This window comes from Centroberyx gerrardi, chromosome 17, assembly GCF_048128805.1.
Source record: "Centroberyx gerrardi isolate f3 chromosome 17, fCenGer3.hap1.cur.20231027, whole genome shotgun sequence".
NCBI lineage: Eukaryota > Metazoa > Chordata > Actinopteri > Beryciformes > Berycidae > Centroberyx > Centroberyx gerrardi.
Genome location: NC_136013.1, coordinates 2,682,182 through 2,699,199, shown reverse-complemented (window position 1 = coordinate 2,699,199; position 17,018 = coordinate 2,682,182). Strand labels below are relative to the sequence as shown.

The following is a 17,018-nucleotide window of genomic DNA, read 5'->3' as shown; positions in this document are numbered from 1 at the left end:
ATCAATTCTCTAAACAGCACATTCTGCAAATTATCATGATGTTCAGCTTGTAGAAATATAAAAAGCAGATGCATACTGTAAGCAAGCAAATAAAGGCATATTTTAACAGATAATCACTGCATTGGCAAATAAGCTCAGATAGTAAATGAAAGGTCAACAATCAAAAAAGGAATATATTACTTTATGTAATTCCTATCTTAAAACAGCATTCTCGATCAATTCTGTATAATACATTATAAAACACGGTACACAAAATTTCACTATTAGTACATTTTGTGTAAATTTAAAGACTCTTTTTGGCTTTTATAAAATTATATTAAACCATCAGAATTAAGGTCCATGCAAAACCATATTATAGACTGTTAAAAACACATCCACCCCACATGCTGAATACTATCAGTCTGCTCTTTCATTTTTTGGTGTAAATGGTAGCTGGGTTACTGTTCACCTCACTCTGCCAAACACTATCTCACTTAGTTGCAGATAATGTGCTCTGTCATCTCTCACTTACAGCCACAAACCACATATATGTCACTGAACAGGCAGAATTGCTCACTGACAATGGGTGAGCTTAGTAGTCCTTCATGTAAACACACAAGTAAACCTAGAAAAAGTAGGTTTGCCACACACTTTGTCACATATAGACTGACTTATTTAAACTACTTAGGCCTATCCTCTAATCCTTTTCACAATGCAATTAAAAACACTGATAAACCTGCTGGAATCCAAATATCCAATGTAAACAAAATGTCCACAGCTCTGACAATCCAACTGCAGAAACTAACATAACACCTGGAATTCTTCTTGCCATGTAAATGCACTGAAGGTAGAAAGAGACAGTTCTAGAAGAACTTGGTTCTAGAAGAAGCGGGGAGTTCTGGAGTTGGTTTTGAGCTCTAGGTTTGGTTGTAGGAGAAGTAGAAGTTCTAGGGTTGGTTCTAGATGAGCTTGGGAGCTCTAAGCTCGGTTGTCGAAGAAACGGGAGGTCTAAGGTTGGTTCTTGAGCAAGCTGTGAAATCTAGACTTGGTTTAGAAGAAGATGGGAGTTCTAGCCTCGGTTCTAGAAGAGTTTTGGGAGTTCTCAGGTTGGTTATAGTGGAAGTCTGAAGCTTGGTTCTAGAAGAAATTAGAGGTCTACTGTTGGTTCTAGAAGACGCCGTGGAATCTAGACTTAGTTCTAGAAAAAGGTTTGCGAGTTCTAGGCTTCATTCTAGAGGAACGGATAGGTCTAACGTTGATTCTAGAAGAAGCTGTGACATCGAGACTTGGTTCTAGAAGAAATTGGGAGTTCTAGCCTCGGTTCTAGAAGAGGTTTGGGAGTTCTCAGGTTGGTTGTAAAGGAAGTCTGAGGCTTGGTTCTAGAAGCAGCCATGGAATCTAGACTTAGTTCTAGAAAAGGTCTGTGAGTTCTAGGCTTCATTCTAGAGGAACTGATAGGTCTAACGTTGATTCTAGAAGAAGCTGTGACATCGAGACTTGGTTCTAGAAGAAACTGGGAGTTCTAGCCTTGATTCTAGAAGAAATAAAGTGTAGGTGTTCCAGGCTTTGTTCTAGAAGAAACGAGAGGTCTAAGGTTGATTTTAAGAAGAAGGCTTGCTTCTAGGAGGTGGGAGTTCTAGGCTTGGTTCTAGAAGAAGCTGGAAGTCAAAAGCTTGGATCGAGAAGAAGTGAGAGGTTCTAGATCTAGTTCTAGAAGTTCTAGATCTAGGAGACTACACATCTCTGCTGGGACCTGGAGTCGGATGTGGAGAGGTCTACGGACGAGGGTGTGTTTACCATGCTCTGGGGCAGGGACTGGGTTCTGACCGTGCCCAGGGGTTTTGATAAAGCTTCAGACTCACTCTCTCCCGCGGTGACCGAGACGCCCTCAACATCCTGAAGAAACATGAGCAGGGTTAGAACATGGGTCAGGTATTATTCTGATTAACCACATTAATCATTTAGTCTACAGAGATACCACAAGGAAAGATTGAGCCACACAGTTACTGATACACTCGGTTATGGAATCATGTTCCGTAATGTTATGGATATCTTTTTGTTATGTTATCTTATAACATTTGCAACCTGTTACACTGTAAAAACAAATTCATCACTCAAATGAAAATCACAATCCAGGTGCATTGGCTTTGCTGGGAGCTGATTCTGAATGAATGAGTAGATGTCAGTTGTGTAGAAATTTGGAAGTTGGCGTAAATAACAAAAAAGGGACTGGAGCTACTTTATGTTGAGGACTTTGCATTTACATTTTATGCATTTAGCTCACACTTTTATATAGTCAGTGCAATGCAACACTAGAATAAGCCCTAATTCTTAAATCACCAACATTACAAGCAACCAATAGCAAAAAACAAAAGTTCACTGCAAACCAAAATTGGAATTTGGAACCAATACTCAAATACAGATGGATTAGAATTCCAGTAAGAGCCAATGATTATTTTTTACAGTGTGTGATAGTTTGGTTACCGTTCTGTCTCCAGATTGACTGTCAGTCTGGTCTGTGCTGGTCAGGCTTTGGTCGGTGGCAGCTTCAGCCCCTTCTGGACCAGGACCCACAGGCTCCTGACATCAACAACAAAACAGCCAATGACAATCATAACAAAATTATATTGACAAACACATGTGAATAGGGAAATGGCTGAAAGAGGAAACATTTACTGCCGTTATAAATATAGAAATTAATTGAATCTAATTTATCTACAGTGCTGTCTGACAAATCACAAACATTGTTCCATACTGCCCTCTAGAGGAAGAAAAAATCCAGACATGAGAAACACACTGGAGTAGAGAAGAGGTAATCAGAAATCATTATGATTCAGAATAAAAAAAAAAAGTTTTTAAAAAAGGAAATTGCGGAAGGAGCAAGTGGCCAAGATGATGATGAGGAGGACGAGGAAGATGGTGTGGAGATGAAGGTGGAGGGACTCAGTGCCAGCAGAGAAGCAGGGAGCAGAGTGACCCAGGTCAAAGGTGAGGAATGGGTAAAGATCAGGCCTTAATCATTAGTTTGTTTTAACATGCTTGGAGCACCAGATGGGTGGGGTTTAACTCATCAGGACGATTCAGAGAAGTACGCCTAATTGACTGTCAATATATCATTATAGCATCCTATGTGGCAAACCCCACCCACCTGACACCTAAAATAAAAAAGTTTTTGCAAATACTAGATCTGTCAAAGACATTTCTATAATCTTGGAACCCCCATGGGAAAGTGAGGTCACCATGGAGAGAAGTGAGGTCACCACGGGGGGAAGTGAGGTCACCCGTGGGGGGAAGTGAGATCACCCCAAAGAACTGAGGACGGAAAGAGAAAATGGATCCTGGGTATTTCGGGCACCAGGCCTCGTTCTTCTTTACCTCTGGAGAAACGCCCAGGAAGGCCTCCAAGAGCCACCACAGAACACCTCCTCCACCTTCTTCCTCGTTCTCCTCCTCCCTCCCTGTCTCCTGTCTCGGTTCTCCAGCCCGGAGCACGCCGACATGCCCCTGCTGCTGTCATGGAAACACGCTCATGTGCAGAGTCGCAGGAGGTGCGGTCACAAGAACATTTGGGACACTGAGCTGCAAGCTTGTCGTCGTTGCCGTTGCCGACTGTTGACGGTTGCAGTCGAGCCAGGTATAGTGTCCTTTTTCTTAACATTTATTTATCCAGGGAAGGTTTACTGAGCACAAGCTTTAGTCTAGCTAATCTTCCAAGTTCAAACTAGTCATACTAGCCTATAGCTATCTATCCTGCTGACCTTCCAAGATCATAAATTCCATGGTCATTTCAATAATTGTCATACCTTTTATTTATATTTAGACCATAGTTCCAGTTTGCCACATAGCTAACTTGGGCTCTGAAAAACTGTGGTTCTTTGGCTGCGCTCATTGAGATTTAATCAGTTCCTCCTGAGAAGCTCAGCTGCCTCAGTGAATGTTTGTCTAACTAAAACATCTGCGAGGGGAAGGTGAGACAGGTCACTGGGGAGAGAGCAGCCAGCTGAGTGGGAATAGGTTTATGTAAATGGGGGAAAGCTGTGAGGGTAAAGCTGCCGGGCCCAGTTAGACACAGTGTGAATATATGGCCCTTGTCCTCTGATCCAACCGTGTTAAGAGATGGATTTGATGTGTTTCAGTGTACAAGAGTTTCAGCAGAAGGAGACGGAAAGAAGGCTTCGCTGCTTCCTTACCGGAGTCCTGTCCGCTGCCCAGGACAACCTCTGCTGAGACGAGGACGCCTCCACAGACCTCAGCGCGGCTCCAGATCTCCTCAGCACATCCTCTTCCATATGGACGATTCTGATCCGGCCGCGGTCCGTGCCGTCCTGCTGGCAGACAGAGCAGAGCGCAGGAGTATTTGTTAAATCTCCTATCTTGGCACAGTGACTTTGATCCTTGTGCGACTTACTTTTGGATGCACGTAATGTTGGCAATCTAGGATTTGGAGTTAAGTCTGTTAACTACTGCTGCACTTTCCGAGTAGAAAGTGAACTCCAAAGACAGTTTAACATTCTGTCATTTTCATATATTGGAGAAAAATTTGCCTTCTAAACTAAACTAAACCAAACTAAACTAAACTAAACTAAACTAAACTAAACTAAACTAACTCAACTCTAAACTATGATCTAAAAGGATGGACAGCCGCACCCTGTCTTCATTTGCTAATAGATTGTATTTATTAAAAAGCAACGTTTCGGTCTATGCGAGCTTCATCAGGCAACTGGTGTATAAAATCTATTAGCAAGTGAAGACAGTGTGCGGGTGTCCATCCTTTTAGATCATCTGCTACCACTCCTACACACCTGTCACAGAGACTCATCATCATCAGTCTTTAACTTTAAATCCACTACACTGAAAGCCTCCTGATCAGTGAGTACAACACACAGTTCGGACAGAGCGCTGAACTGACCTGGGCCTCGGTCACTGTGATTAGAGGCTGAGCGATCCTCTGCTGGGATGAAGCTGGAACAGACCGGCTGGGGGACGGGGCCTTGGCCGGGGTCGGGGTGGGAGGCTGCTGCAGGAACAGAGCAGGAACCCTCTACAGCGGGACGGTAAAGCAGAAGGCTGGTTCGTTACACACTTCTAGTATAATAGCATCAGACAAGCCAGCGCAGATTCCCAGATCTTACACTGAGGGCGGCGTTGGTATAAATAGAAAACCTGGTTCCAGACTCCTGAGTCTCGTCCCGCCCACTTTTCAGATTTTGTCCCGCGATTCAGAGAGTCTGGTGTTGCTCTATTCAATGGCTTGTTGGTGAGACTAAAGTTTGAACCATTCACGCAACGTTTTTTTTTTTCATTGGCGTTCCGGCAGAATATATTTGTTGAAATCACCTCCTTCACCAACATGTTGTCTTTGAAAAACTATATTTTTGTCAAAATCGACTGACATTCTTGGAAATGTTGGTAAATACGCTGGTGGCCGGATACATCAGTCACTAGTGATTGGTCAGGGGAAAATCCACTTTTTATAAACTTCCATTTCTATTTATTTATTTGATATTTTTTTGTCCAGTTATTGTCCAGCATTACTGTTGTCCTTGTTGTTTTAAGCTCTTATTTTTGCATTGTTAGTGAGCAAGTGAATGACAGAGGGAGTGACTGAGCGATTGATTTATTGACTGTCTTGGGATTGATTAACTGACTGACTGTGGATTGACTGATTGATTGACTGACCTTCTCCAGTTCCAGCAGGAGAGTTTGGAGCTGGTTCACTATGGTGAAGACAGACAGCGTCTCTTCAGCTTTCTCTGGAAGACAGAGGCCCGGTTTACATTTCTGGATCTCAGCTACCGTCCTCCTCATCGACTGGATCCTCCCCTCAATCACCTGTTCACAGACATGAGGAGAATTCAGAATAAAAGGGATGACAACAAAAGGCCCAAACAAAATCTGCAGACTTTTCTTTCATTTTCTGTAGTATATTTGCCTGAGCCACTGAGGAAAAGCTTATTTCTACCATTTACTACCATATAAACATGGATTTGTGTGTATGGAAGCAGTTCAGAGATTTAGTTTGAGCCAAAATTGCAATGGAAATGCTGCTTCACTGAGCTGGAAGATGCACTGACTGGCTCAATCACCTGTACACATGATGCCAGTCTTTTCTCACACAGAAAATCCCACTGCATCGATATAAACTGAAAACACCATCAGTGCCTCCTCTCACCTTGAGACTTTCCTCTCTGGGGCTGGGGAGACTCTCTGGAGAAGATAATAAATTCTTGATCTCAGTCACGTCATTCTCCATGCGCCTGACTTCACTCTCGATGGCTTCCACCTCCTACAGAGCAATACCAGTAATGTCTTTATAATCTTTGATCATTCGAATGACAGAAAAATACATTCGCAGAAGGATGAAAGGAGGAGAGAAGGATGATGAGCGACAGATGTCACGGTAAAGAGAGAAAAGCAACCAGAAATACAATAGTGGTTGAAAATGTCTGTCAAAACAGAGAGAAGGAAAGATAATGAAAAAAAGAAAGAAAGAAAGAAAGAGAAAGAAAGAAAGAAAGAAGGAAAGAGAGAAAAGGAAAGATAATGAAAGAAAGAAAGAAAGAAAGAAGGAAAGATAATGAAAGAAAGAAAGATGAAAGAAAGAAAGAAAGAAAGAGAAAGAAAGAAAGAAAGAAAGAAGGAAAGAGAGAAAAGGAAAGATAATGAAAGAAAGAAAGAAAGAAAGAAAGAAAGAAAGAAAGAAGGAAAGAGAAAAGGAAAGAAAGAAAGAAAGAAAAAGAAAGAAAGATGAAAGAAAGAAAGAAAGAAAGAAAGAAAGAAAGAAAGAAAGAAAGAAAGAAAGAAAGAAAGAAAGAAAGAAAGTGAATTAGAAAGAAATAGATTTGGAGAAACAAAAAAGAAATTTAAGCAAGAAAGAACAGAGAAAAGCAAAAGGAACAGTAAAAGAACAGAAGAAAACAAATCAAAAACTGATGAAAGAAAGAAAGAAAGAAAGAAAGAGCAAAAGAAAGTATGAAACGTGAAAGTGAATGAAGGTGAAGAGCAGGACTCACGGCGGCGGCGTGCTCCAGCTGCGACAGCGGAGCCACAAAGCTCTTCTGGACGGCGGCCACGCGGCGGTCGGACTCGGCCAGCTGCTCCTGCAGGGCGGTGACATCACAGACCCGCGACAGCTCCCTCAGCACCGACCCGAAACCCTGCAGCGTGGTCCGGATCTGCGCCGAGTCGTCCAGCACCAGCTGCAACACACACAGGAGGTCAAACGACCGAAAACTGAGCTTCATTTTCAGTTTCTACGTTGGTCTATCTGTGAATATTATTAGACTTGTCAGACTGATAATTTAACTGTGAATGTTGTTATATGTTCTTTTCTGAATAGTGTTAAATGTTTCCCACTGTATAATGTGTGTTATGGAAATTCTGTTTTCTGAGATGGCCTCGCAGGCAGATTTGGTCTTTGGACAATAAATTACACTACAAAAAAATCTCCATCTTAGTCATTTAGTCTATTATTGAGTCCTAAAATCCTAATTTTCTTAAAATAGGTGAAAAAAATCTGCCAATGGGGTTCGATAATTTCACTCGTTTCCAATGCAAATCAACTTGTTTCAAGAATTTTGTAGAAAGTAAAGAGTAATTTTCTTGATAGCAGTGCAGCGATCGGCCTTATTCTGACTGGTTTCAACATACTGAAGCTCATTTCTAGAAAATTCCTGGAACAAGTGAAGCTGCATTGGAAAAAGTGGAGTTATCTCTCCTCACTGGCAGGATTTTTCTTGTTTTAACAAAAATCTGGATCTGAAAATTTTTGATCTGAAGCTGAATATGAGACTAAATGACTTGTTAAGATGGACAAAGAGACAAAACAAGGGAATGGAGACATACCATTCTGAAATTCATTGGCAAAACTCTTAATAAACGATGTGACAGCTAAACATGAGGGTTTTTTTTAATAATCCAAGACATCACTATGTACAGTGAAGATGGATAAACATCCAGGAGAAGAGCCACAGATCTCATTTATCAAGAAACATTTGAATTTCCCATCAAATAAAAAGTCTAAAACATATGATATAGCTTGAAACTTACATTTGTTACATTTACTTTGAAAGTGGGTGTAAATAGTACAGCATATCATGGTATAGTGAAGTGAAGTGTAGTGTAGAGTTGCATACAGCAGTGCAGTGCAGTAAAGGTCAACATGCACTAACCTGAAGAGCGTGCACGTGGCTGGCCAGACATTTAGCTGTGGTGTAGCTGCAGGGGGCCGTGAGCCACGACTGAGCCTCAGTCATCCAGCTCTTAGAGCTATTGATCATCTCCTCATGCTGCTGAAGACATGTGTGGATCTGACCGTAACACAAGTAACATTCAGCGCAAAAATATTACATTTAGAAATCACACACCAAGAAATAATCATACAAAAACTTCACATACTGCACAAAAAAACTTTCAACCATTTCTCTCCACATCTGACAAACAGTATTCAGTTTCCCATTTCCGCTTGTGGATTATACCTCACCAAAAACAATACTAAATCATCATGCGATAAAAAATGGCACATTGATCCAGTCATAAACACCAATCAAAAACCCATTCAAAGCTGTAAAAGCACAAATATTGTACAGTCATTGACAACAATCAAAAAAAGCTGAGCCACGAAAGCACAAATACAGTGTGAATACAGTATCATCATAACGAGGGAAACACACTGAAATGATTTATTGAATTAAGTCAATTTTCAAGATCTGGATGCACCAAGAAAGCTTCATAGAGAAACTACTATTTAGGAGTTTCATCTTCTCTTCTGTGGGCTTAACTGGGCTAAAACTGATAAAAAAAAACTTCTCCAAATGAATGGTGCTTTCAAGTGCTGTCAGAAGTATTGTAATTCTGTGATCAGTGCACATGAATGACCCAACAAAGTGGTGATTACAGGTGGGAAAGATGCATTTTTTTTGTATTTCCAAGTTGCTGAGTTGATTTTATTTTATTTATTTTATTTTTGAGGGTGGGGGTGGGGGGTATTGTGAGCATTGCTAATGACACTGTTGGATGCTATACGCTAACAAGCCCAGAGGAACAAATATTACTGATATACAACATTAGATAGTGGCTAATGAAATAAGTAAATAAAAAGAAAACTAGTCACAGCATCCAATTTGCTGTTTTTGACCAAGAGTATAAGTTGTAATTCTGAACTCAGAAGAGGGAGTTTAGGAGGAGCACTTGAAGGTATCATAAGTGTGACACTGGCAGAAAACAAGGGCTGCTGGGAGTTGTAGTTGTTCTGACCTTGCTGAGGAGGCCGGTCCTCTGCTCGGCCTGCTTGGCCAGCTGGGAGTGCAGCTGCTGGACGTCGGCCAGCCGCTCGCTGAGCAGCAGCGCCTCCTCTGGTTTCTCCAAGTCCTGCATCTCCACCTCCAGAGCCGCCACACAGGAGTGCCACGCATCCAGCTCATCCCACACACGCTGCACACACACACACACACACACACGCATTATGGGAAGACAGTACATAGGAACATAGGCAGAGACACTGGTATGCAGAAAGAAACATGTGCACACATATGTATACACACAAAAAACACACAATGCACACATACACATTTACACATTGAGTACAGAAACAGTGGGAACTCCTGCAATCTCCATGAAGCAGACTGACCAGGTGAATCTATCTGAAAACTTATTGATTTCACATATTTAATCCAGGTGATGTATTCAGTCATGAAGACATAGGGTTTTACAAGCGAGGGACAACATAACAAACACATAAAAAAGGACTTTGGAGTAACAAAATCACAATTACAAAGGGAAGTAGATTTTCATTTTCCATTTTTCACCACCCACCTTCTGAGTGCTCTCTGCTTCAGCCACAGCAGGGCTTCTCTGTTCCAGTTTGTTCTGGACTGACCTCAGACCAGCCTGGATCTCACACAGCTTAGCTCCCAGTCTGTAGACGGGACCACTTCTCTCCACCGCCTCTCCCACCTGAAAACACATTAAGAGCTACAGTAGGACCCAGGATGTAGCATTCCAGTCTTTTTTGATCATCAGTTTGTCTTGGCCACTATTGGATACTGACTCGACTTTTTCCTTCCTGTCTAAAACTAATAAAAAATGGGTAATCTTATTTTTCTCCTCAGCACTACAAACAATTTAAGGGATTTCAACTGTAAGAACCTGTGCATGTAAGGATCCTCAAACTTCTAAGCACTTAATTCTGTGCAATTCCTGTGCATCAATCAGCTGGATGATCGATTTTAAAAATGATAATAATGATAAAAATGCTAATACGTTTCTTAAGGATGAACAGAGATCTATTTGCAAATCAAAGTAGATAAGTCTCCGTCCATCCTTAAGAAACGTATTACGGTGTGTGTGTGTGTGAGTGATTTATTGTGTTGTGGGCCCCGCTGCAAACCAAATGTCCCATTAGTGACAATAAAGTGTTAAACTAGAACTTGAACTCAGCTATGACAAAATCTAAATATTTCGTACCTTCTCCTCCACTTCCTTTAGCGACTGTGTGACTTCCTGCAGCGGGCCTTCGATCTCGACGGGGACCAGGCTGTACATGTCAGAGTACTTCATCCTCAGGCTCTCCATGATGCTCTGGAGCACGGCCTTCTGGGTACACAGCTGCCCGTGGACCTCCTGCAGCCGGGGAGAGAGGGTAATTGCGTGAATGAGACAGAAATAGTGTGTGTGACAGAGAGAGAGAAAGAGGGACAAGGGGACAAAAAACAGAAGAGAGAAGAAGAGAAATTTGATGATGATGGCAGGGAAGAAGAGGGAGATGATGGTGATGATGAAGAAGAACGACAGGAAGAGGAAGGTACTGCTGTTGTGAAAAGGATGAAATGATGAGAGAGAAAAATCTCAATATTTGCTCATTCTCTTTATGAAGATTCATTCCAAAATCCGACGAGTGGATCCTTTAAAAAAACATTACTATCTTTTAAGCAAAGGCCTTCAGATATTTAACAACTTCAGCTTTTCAGAGACACTTTACTTTCATGCCAGCAATATTTTTGTCAGGGAAAGTGTAATTTTTCAAACGGTGGAAATCAATCTTCTGTCTACATCTCTTACCGCTCTGCTCAGCTCTTTGTTCAGCAGTCAGCCCTCTCTCCCTCTCCTGCGCTGCTTTCATTAAAGAGAGCCTACCTCTTCAAGTCTTTCATTCCCACATTAGTTGGCGTGACCTCTTTTCACCTCTCAACTGCTACCACATGAAACACAATGACAGCCAGTTCTATTTTTCTATCACAATCTACGGGCTAAAGATAAAAAAAAACAGTTAGAATATGCAGAAAAGCTAGAAATGCGAGCAGGAATACAGAAGAGACTACCTGGGTCTGAAAGTGTCCGATGCTCTGCAAAAGAGGGAGGTGCATCGCGTTATCACCATGGGAAACTCGGTATGTGTGTGTGTGTGTGTATTAGAGAGAGTGAGAGTGTAAGTGGATGTGTGTGTGTGTGTGTGAGAGGGAGAGAGAGAGAGATACAAAGCAAGAAGGAACACACACAGGGAGACAGTTTGTGTGTGTGTGAGACAGGCATGAGAGAGCGGGGACATGATGAGTGTGAAAGTGTGTGTGTGTGTGCGTGTGCGTGTGTGTGTGTGTGTGTGTGTGTGTGTCCATGAGGTGACATGAGTGCAGGTCGGAGACTTGGCCACAGAGGCCACCTGGAAGATCCACTTACAACGGGGAACAAAAGGTGTCTGGTACAAGAGCGGTGGGGATGGAGGGTGTGTGTGTGTGTGTGTGTGTGTGTGTGTGTTGGGGGGGGGGGTCTTTCTGTCTTTCAGCAGCACAGACCCTCTGCATGGGGAAGGGAACCGGTGGGGGGGCAGCAGAGAAAAGAAGGAGTGGATAGGGAGATGTTGGCTGCTGCTCAGGTCTTTGGACAAAAGCAGCACAATACTGCAGCATAATGTTGGGCTGGTGGGACAGAGAGCGCACCAGACAGCCACCGGGCCTCTGGCCAAACCAACGGTTACATTCAAACGTTGCATATTTACCAGACAGTTACACCGCACAGTCAACGGTCTCTAAATTCATTCCTAGAGGTTTCTGAACTTCAGGCTGAACTTCAGGAACTACTTGTAACAACTGTTTTGGCCTCATAGCCAAGACTCTAAATTAGCATTTTTTTCTAAAGCAAAATTGTAATGTAAAAATACACCTGTCTCATCAGCCTAAATGGCGGGGCTGCAATAGAGAAAAGCGTCCCATCCCCACTAACTTGAGATGCTGCAGATTCACCCTGTTTGCCCAAATGAAATTGTGGTACCAGGTATGGACACTTCTTCACACACAGGAAGTGACGAATTGAAACATAGGAGTGAAATCCAACCTGTCTCCTAAACAGCAGCAGAGAAAGCTGGACTCAGCAGCGTTAGATCTTCTCCTCTCTCGTCTCTTTGCTTTCCTTTGGTATAAAGCATCACAGACCGGCCGGTTGGTGAACATGAGCGAGCTGTGTGACGTTTACTGACCTCACCGCACAGGATTTCTGGGTATTGGAGTTCAAATTTTTCAAACAGTTATCTCTCGCTGCCATTTGGCCACCAACATGTAAAGTTGCCTAGTGCTGCTTTAAACTATGGGCTGAGACCAGACCTATAGGTCAAATTTGTAATTTACTTATTTGTAAGTTACTACAACAGTTGGCATAGCAAGCGCAGCTGAGCTTTATGGGAATTATCAATACGGTTGGATCAACTGTCTATGGCTGAAACTTACCATTGTATACAATGTGACCGCTGCTTGTCATAATGTCAGCATTATATTCAGTGTTGTAGTTGTGAATACATCTTTGGATTGGATTTTCTAGTTGAGTGTTTCATGTTCTGTTTACAAAGATTTCAATGAGCTACGATGTTGGCTGCAGTGAGCACAAATGCATCATTGTATTTTACAGTCAGGAGGATGAAACCGACCTCTCTCATTAAAGAGACATTATCTACACATCACCGGCCAGGAGGCAGAGACGCTCAGAACTCAGCACTGTGTTGGTTAGATCAGAGGTTCCCAAAGTGGGGTCTGGAGACCGTCAGAGGTCCTTGAGAGGGTTCTAGGGGGTCCGCTGCTAAATGAGATGCTAAAGTTACAGGGACTGGAATTACATTTTGTTTTTGACTGCCCCACATCGCCAAAATCTCTAAAGCTGTCCAATAAAGGAGCTACTTCTGAGTCCATGTGACTTTTGTTTACAAGCCCTGGTTTTGCTGTAATTGGTCATTGTGAAGTTGAACAAACCAAACGACAGAGCAGCGACCCACCTGCAGCTCCTGTGTGCTGCCGGAGGTTTCCAGCTCTGACAGAAGACCGTCTGCAGCCTCCAGCCAAACTCTGACGCCCTGCAGCTGCTCCCGAACCTTCTCCCTCTCCTCCACCTCCAGCCTGGCCGCCTCCAGACCCGCCCTGCTCCTCTGCTTCACACTGTGGACACACACACACACACACACACACACACACACACACACACACACAAGAGCAGATAAATGATGAATTCAAGTCAGTAAACACCATAAAGCCAACAACCACCAAAAACACTTTATTAACGATCACTAATAATGATGATAATAATGTGATCACTTTGAGAAATGCTTGTCATAAAGGGCTATATATGTAAACCTAATAATAATTAATCATTATTTAATTATTGTGGCACTAATATATGGTATAAATATTATTGAATGGTTAAGTAACAACTAATTGATGATTAATTTCCTTTATTATCCTAGTTTGTTATATATTAGTTAATATCCTTAATAATATTCTAACAGATGATTAACAAATGACTAACAAATTGTTAACTAAGGCACAAGTCAAAAAATATGTATTTAATTTCTTAATATTAGAATACAAAGGTAAATGGTTACTTGATTTATTAGCATGTCAACCAATGGTTAAATATTTACATTATATCATCGGTAAACAATGTAGGAAATGAATGAATCATGAATTAGCTGTGAATCATTATTCGATATTTACTAATTATCATTTAATGGACTAATTCTCCATTTATCAGTAATTGTTATTATAATGTGTCACATGAAATGGGTTTTTAAAGTAGTATTATGTTACATTTTCTTGAAAATACTTTCATGTAACTTTCATCTGTCTGATTCTACTTCCTACAATGTTTACAATAAAATTATCATAAAGATTTCTGTCAGCTTAAAATGTGGGCAATGCTGTTAATAAAAGTAATGAAACTGAGTAAACTGAATTTAGATCTACTAAACTACATCTCTGCTTGTTTCAGCCTAGAAAGCAGCAGCTGTGAATCTAACTGCTGTCCAACAGCTTGTGTAAAACTTTACTGTCAAAGCTGTTACATCTGTTTTTTTTTCCATTCTCAAATCATACTATGAAGCAAGGAATCTCTGTCTGTGAGTGAGTGAGTGAGTGAGTGAGTGAGTGAGTGAGTGAGTGAGTGAGTGAGTGAGTGTGTGTGTCCGTCGCATATCTCGAGAACCGTTCGTCCGATCGACTTCACACTTGGCGGGTGTATTGCTGGGGACCCAAGGAAGTGCAGTGTCGGATTTGGTGCAATTTGGACACGCGACACGTTCAATATTAATAAACTTTGAATAAACAAGCGAACAACGCTCTGTGCAGCAGCGGGGCGAACGGGCACTGCACTAGTATTAACAATTCTAACAAACAAGGCACAGATCAGTATATCCCAGTAAATTGTCTTCAGTTTAACTTGAATCAACCTTTTAACAACAGCAGACACAAACAATAATACTTTGACAAGTTTCTGTAGCTGCAGTGTCTTACCTTAAATCCATTAAAGTGATAGTTTGCATTGAGAACAAAATCCACAACTGAATTCAGAACACAGAGCCTCATGGCAGTTAAAGCACTTGTGGATGATGAAGTGTATATAAATACATCCTCACATACTTGTGCTCTAAACATAGAGGCACTGCAGCCTACAGTATGTCCCACCCACTCTCCCCTGATTGCTAATCCAGGCATAGCAGTCAGGGGCTTCTGGGTAATGGAGTCTTTTGTGTCAAGAGCCTAATACTTGTCCTGGAAACAAATATCCTCCTCAATTTTATTTTTTCAGGAGCAGAGAAAAAAAGATGATAAATGATGATGTTTAAAAAGTTCCAACCTCACCAAAAGTCACAAGTGTCTTAATCTTGTGTGGGATTTTGGAGGATTTTTTTTTTTGGTGCTTTTGTTTATTTCTTTGCGACCAGAAAGAAATAATGATAAAGCATTTTTATGATAAAGCATAACTTTATCTTTTGAGTATCATTTTAGTTTTCAGATGATTTTTTGAGATTTTGTTTTGAGATGATGTTTCTAAATCCCATTATCAAGGGACTAAGTTGGGGTTGTTTTGATGCAAACTTTCAGGTAATGCATAAAGTTCACACTCCAAACGATGTAGATTGGCTGCCTTATAAAGGTAAGTTAACCATTCAAAGGATTTCAAAATAGACTTTCATAGTTCTTAGTGAGTTGCACCCTGAATCCCGTCTCACCTGCTGTACCGGTCCTGCATGGCTTGCAGCTGCTGGCAGAGCGGAGTGGGAGGAGCCTGTTCCAGGTGGGCGGGGACACCCAGCAGCCTGGCGATGCGCAGCTCCAGTGCGGACAGGGCTCGATGCTCACAGTCCAGCCGGTCCTGGTACTGGTCCCAGTACTGCAGCAGGTCGTGAAGCTCCTCAGTCGAGGCTTTCTCCCTGGAGCCGTCAGGTAGCTCCGCCTCCACCTGCTCCAGGACAACGGAGGCCTTCTCCACCTGAGAGGAAGAACAGTAGAGAAGTGATGTCAATATTATATCTGGTGTAACTCTGCACCCCCTACGGAAGAGGAGTAGGGCCACATGTGAAATCTATTTGAGTTCTGAGATTAATCTCAGAATTCTGAGAAAAATATCTGAATTCTGACTATTCTCAGAATTCTGAGATTAAGTTTGTATTTACTTGCTTACTTACTTGTATTTACAACTGCTTGCATTTTCTGGGCTACAAGGTGCAAATGGTAATGCAGCAGAGCCATGAGGTTTTAAATTGATCTATTGCGTTTATCTATCTACTTATGCCATCCATCTATTTATACTAATCCCTGGCTCTAACAATGATGGGAATCTGCAGTATCATGACCAACACTAGGCTTCGACCTAACTAGGCTTCCACTTCACCTCTTGATTGTATATGTATGAATATGTACATACACACAACCTGTAGCATGATTGTGTAGAAGCAGCAGTGCTTGTATGTAAGATAAATGTAAGATAAATTTCTTCAATGACACTTTTTGCTTTCATTTGATGTCACGTCTATGACCATTTGGCATCCCTCTTCACTATCATTTGGTCTGATTCAGCTGGGGACACAAAACGGCTTGACTGGAAAGTACACAGAAAGGCAAGTGGTCATTTGATCTAGTCTTTTAGATCTAGTATTGAGGCTCATCTTCATTTTTCTTGGAACAAGTGAGAGAAAACTCAATGAGGTGAGATAATTTCACTCAAATCAACTCATAATCTTGATCTTGGAGTGAACTACTTCAAGAAAATTCTTAAAACAAGTCACTGCACTGAAAACTAGTGACATTTTTTCACTTGTTCAAACTTCAATACAAGAAGTCATTTGTGAAGATGGACATGTATGTTTGTATCTAGATGTACTTACACTCTTGGTGATGTTGCTCCATTCTGCCATCCTCTGTTTGCAGCGAGCTGTCAGCTCCCGTGTGCAGCGATGCAGTCTGGACACGTGTTTCCTGGCAGCAGCCACGGCGGCCTCCCTGCCTCCACGACAGCTCTGCTCTGGGCACCACTCCTTCAACCCCTCCTGACGCCTCTGGAGCGACTCCACCTCCTCACACAGAGCCTGCACAACACACCCAACAGAGTCATGTCAGTCAAATAGCGTTTCTTCATGAATGGACCTTTAAGTGGTAATCTGTGGGTGGGGAAAGTAAACGAGTAATGCTCTCTCCGCTAGGCTTGGGTTGATATACGATAATATCGAATATCGCGATATTTTGTGAACATCGTGATACTTTCCGCTGTATAGAATAACAACCCCC

The 17,018-nt window shown here is 41.9% G+C and overlaps 1 protein-coding gene across 1 annotated transcript in view; it reads right to left on the bottom strand.

Annotated features, from left to right (window-relative positions):
* Nucleotides 1-17,018, bottom strand: part of syne2b (spectrin repeat containing, nuclear envelope 2b) — a 128,228-nt gene that overhangs the window by 34,267 nt on the left and 76,943 nt on the right. The window contains exons 69-83 of the mRNA XM_078289618.1: nucleotides 16,619-16,819; nucleotides 15,464-15,723; nucleotides 13,235-13,394; nucleotides 10,444-10,599; nucleotides 9,793-9,933; nucleotides 9,235-9,411; nucleotides 8,151-8,288; nucleotides 6,993-7,178; nucleotides 6,152-6,265; nucleotides 5,659-5,811; nucleotides 4,889-5,020; nucleotides 4,170-4,307; nucleotides 3,355-3,486; nucleotides 2,464-2,559; nucleotides 1,717-1,875 (exon numbers count right to left, since the gene is read on the bottom strand). Coding sequence (XP_078145744.1) covers nucleotides 1,717-1,875; nucleotides 2,464-2,559; nucleotides 3,355-3,486; nucleotides 4,170-4,307; nucleotides 4,889-5,020; nucleotides 5,659-5,811; nucleotides 6,152-6,265; nucleotides 6,993-7,178; nucleotides 8,151-8,288; nucleotides 9,235-9,411; nucleotides 9,793-9,933; nucleotides 10,444-10,599; nucleotides 13,235-13,394; nucleotides 15,464-15,723; nucleotides 16,619-16,819 — 2,343 coding nt within the window. The remainder of the gene's footprint in view (nucleotides 1-1,716; nucleotides 1,876-2,463; nucleotides 2,560-3,354; nucleotides 3,487-4,169; nucleotides 4,308-4,888; nucleotides 5,021-5,658; nucleotides 5,812-6,151; nucleotides 6,266-6,992; nucleotides 7,179-8,150; nucleotides 8,289-9,234; nucleotides 9,412-9,792; nucleotides 9,934-10,443; nucleotides 10,600-13,234; nucleotides 13,395-15,463; nucleotides 15,724-16,618; nucleotides 16,820-17,018) is intronic.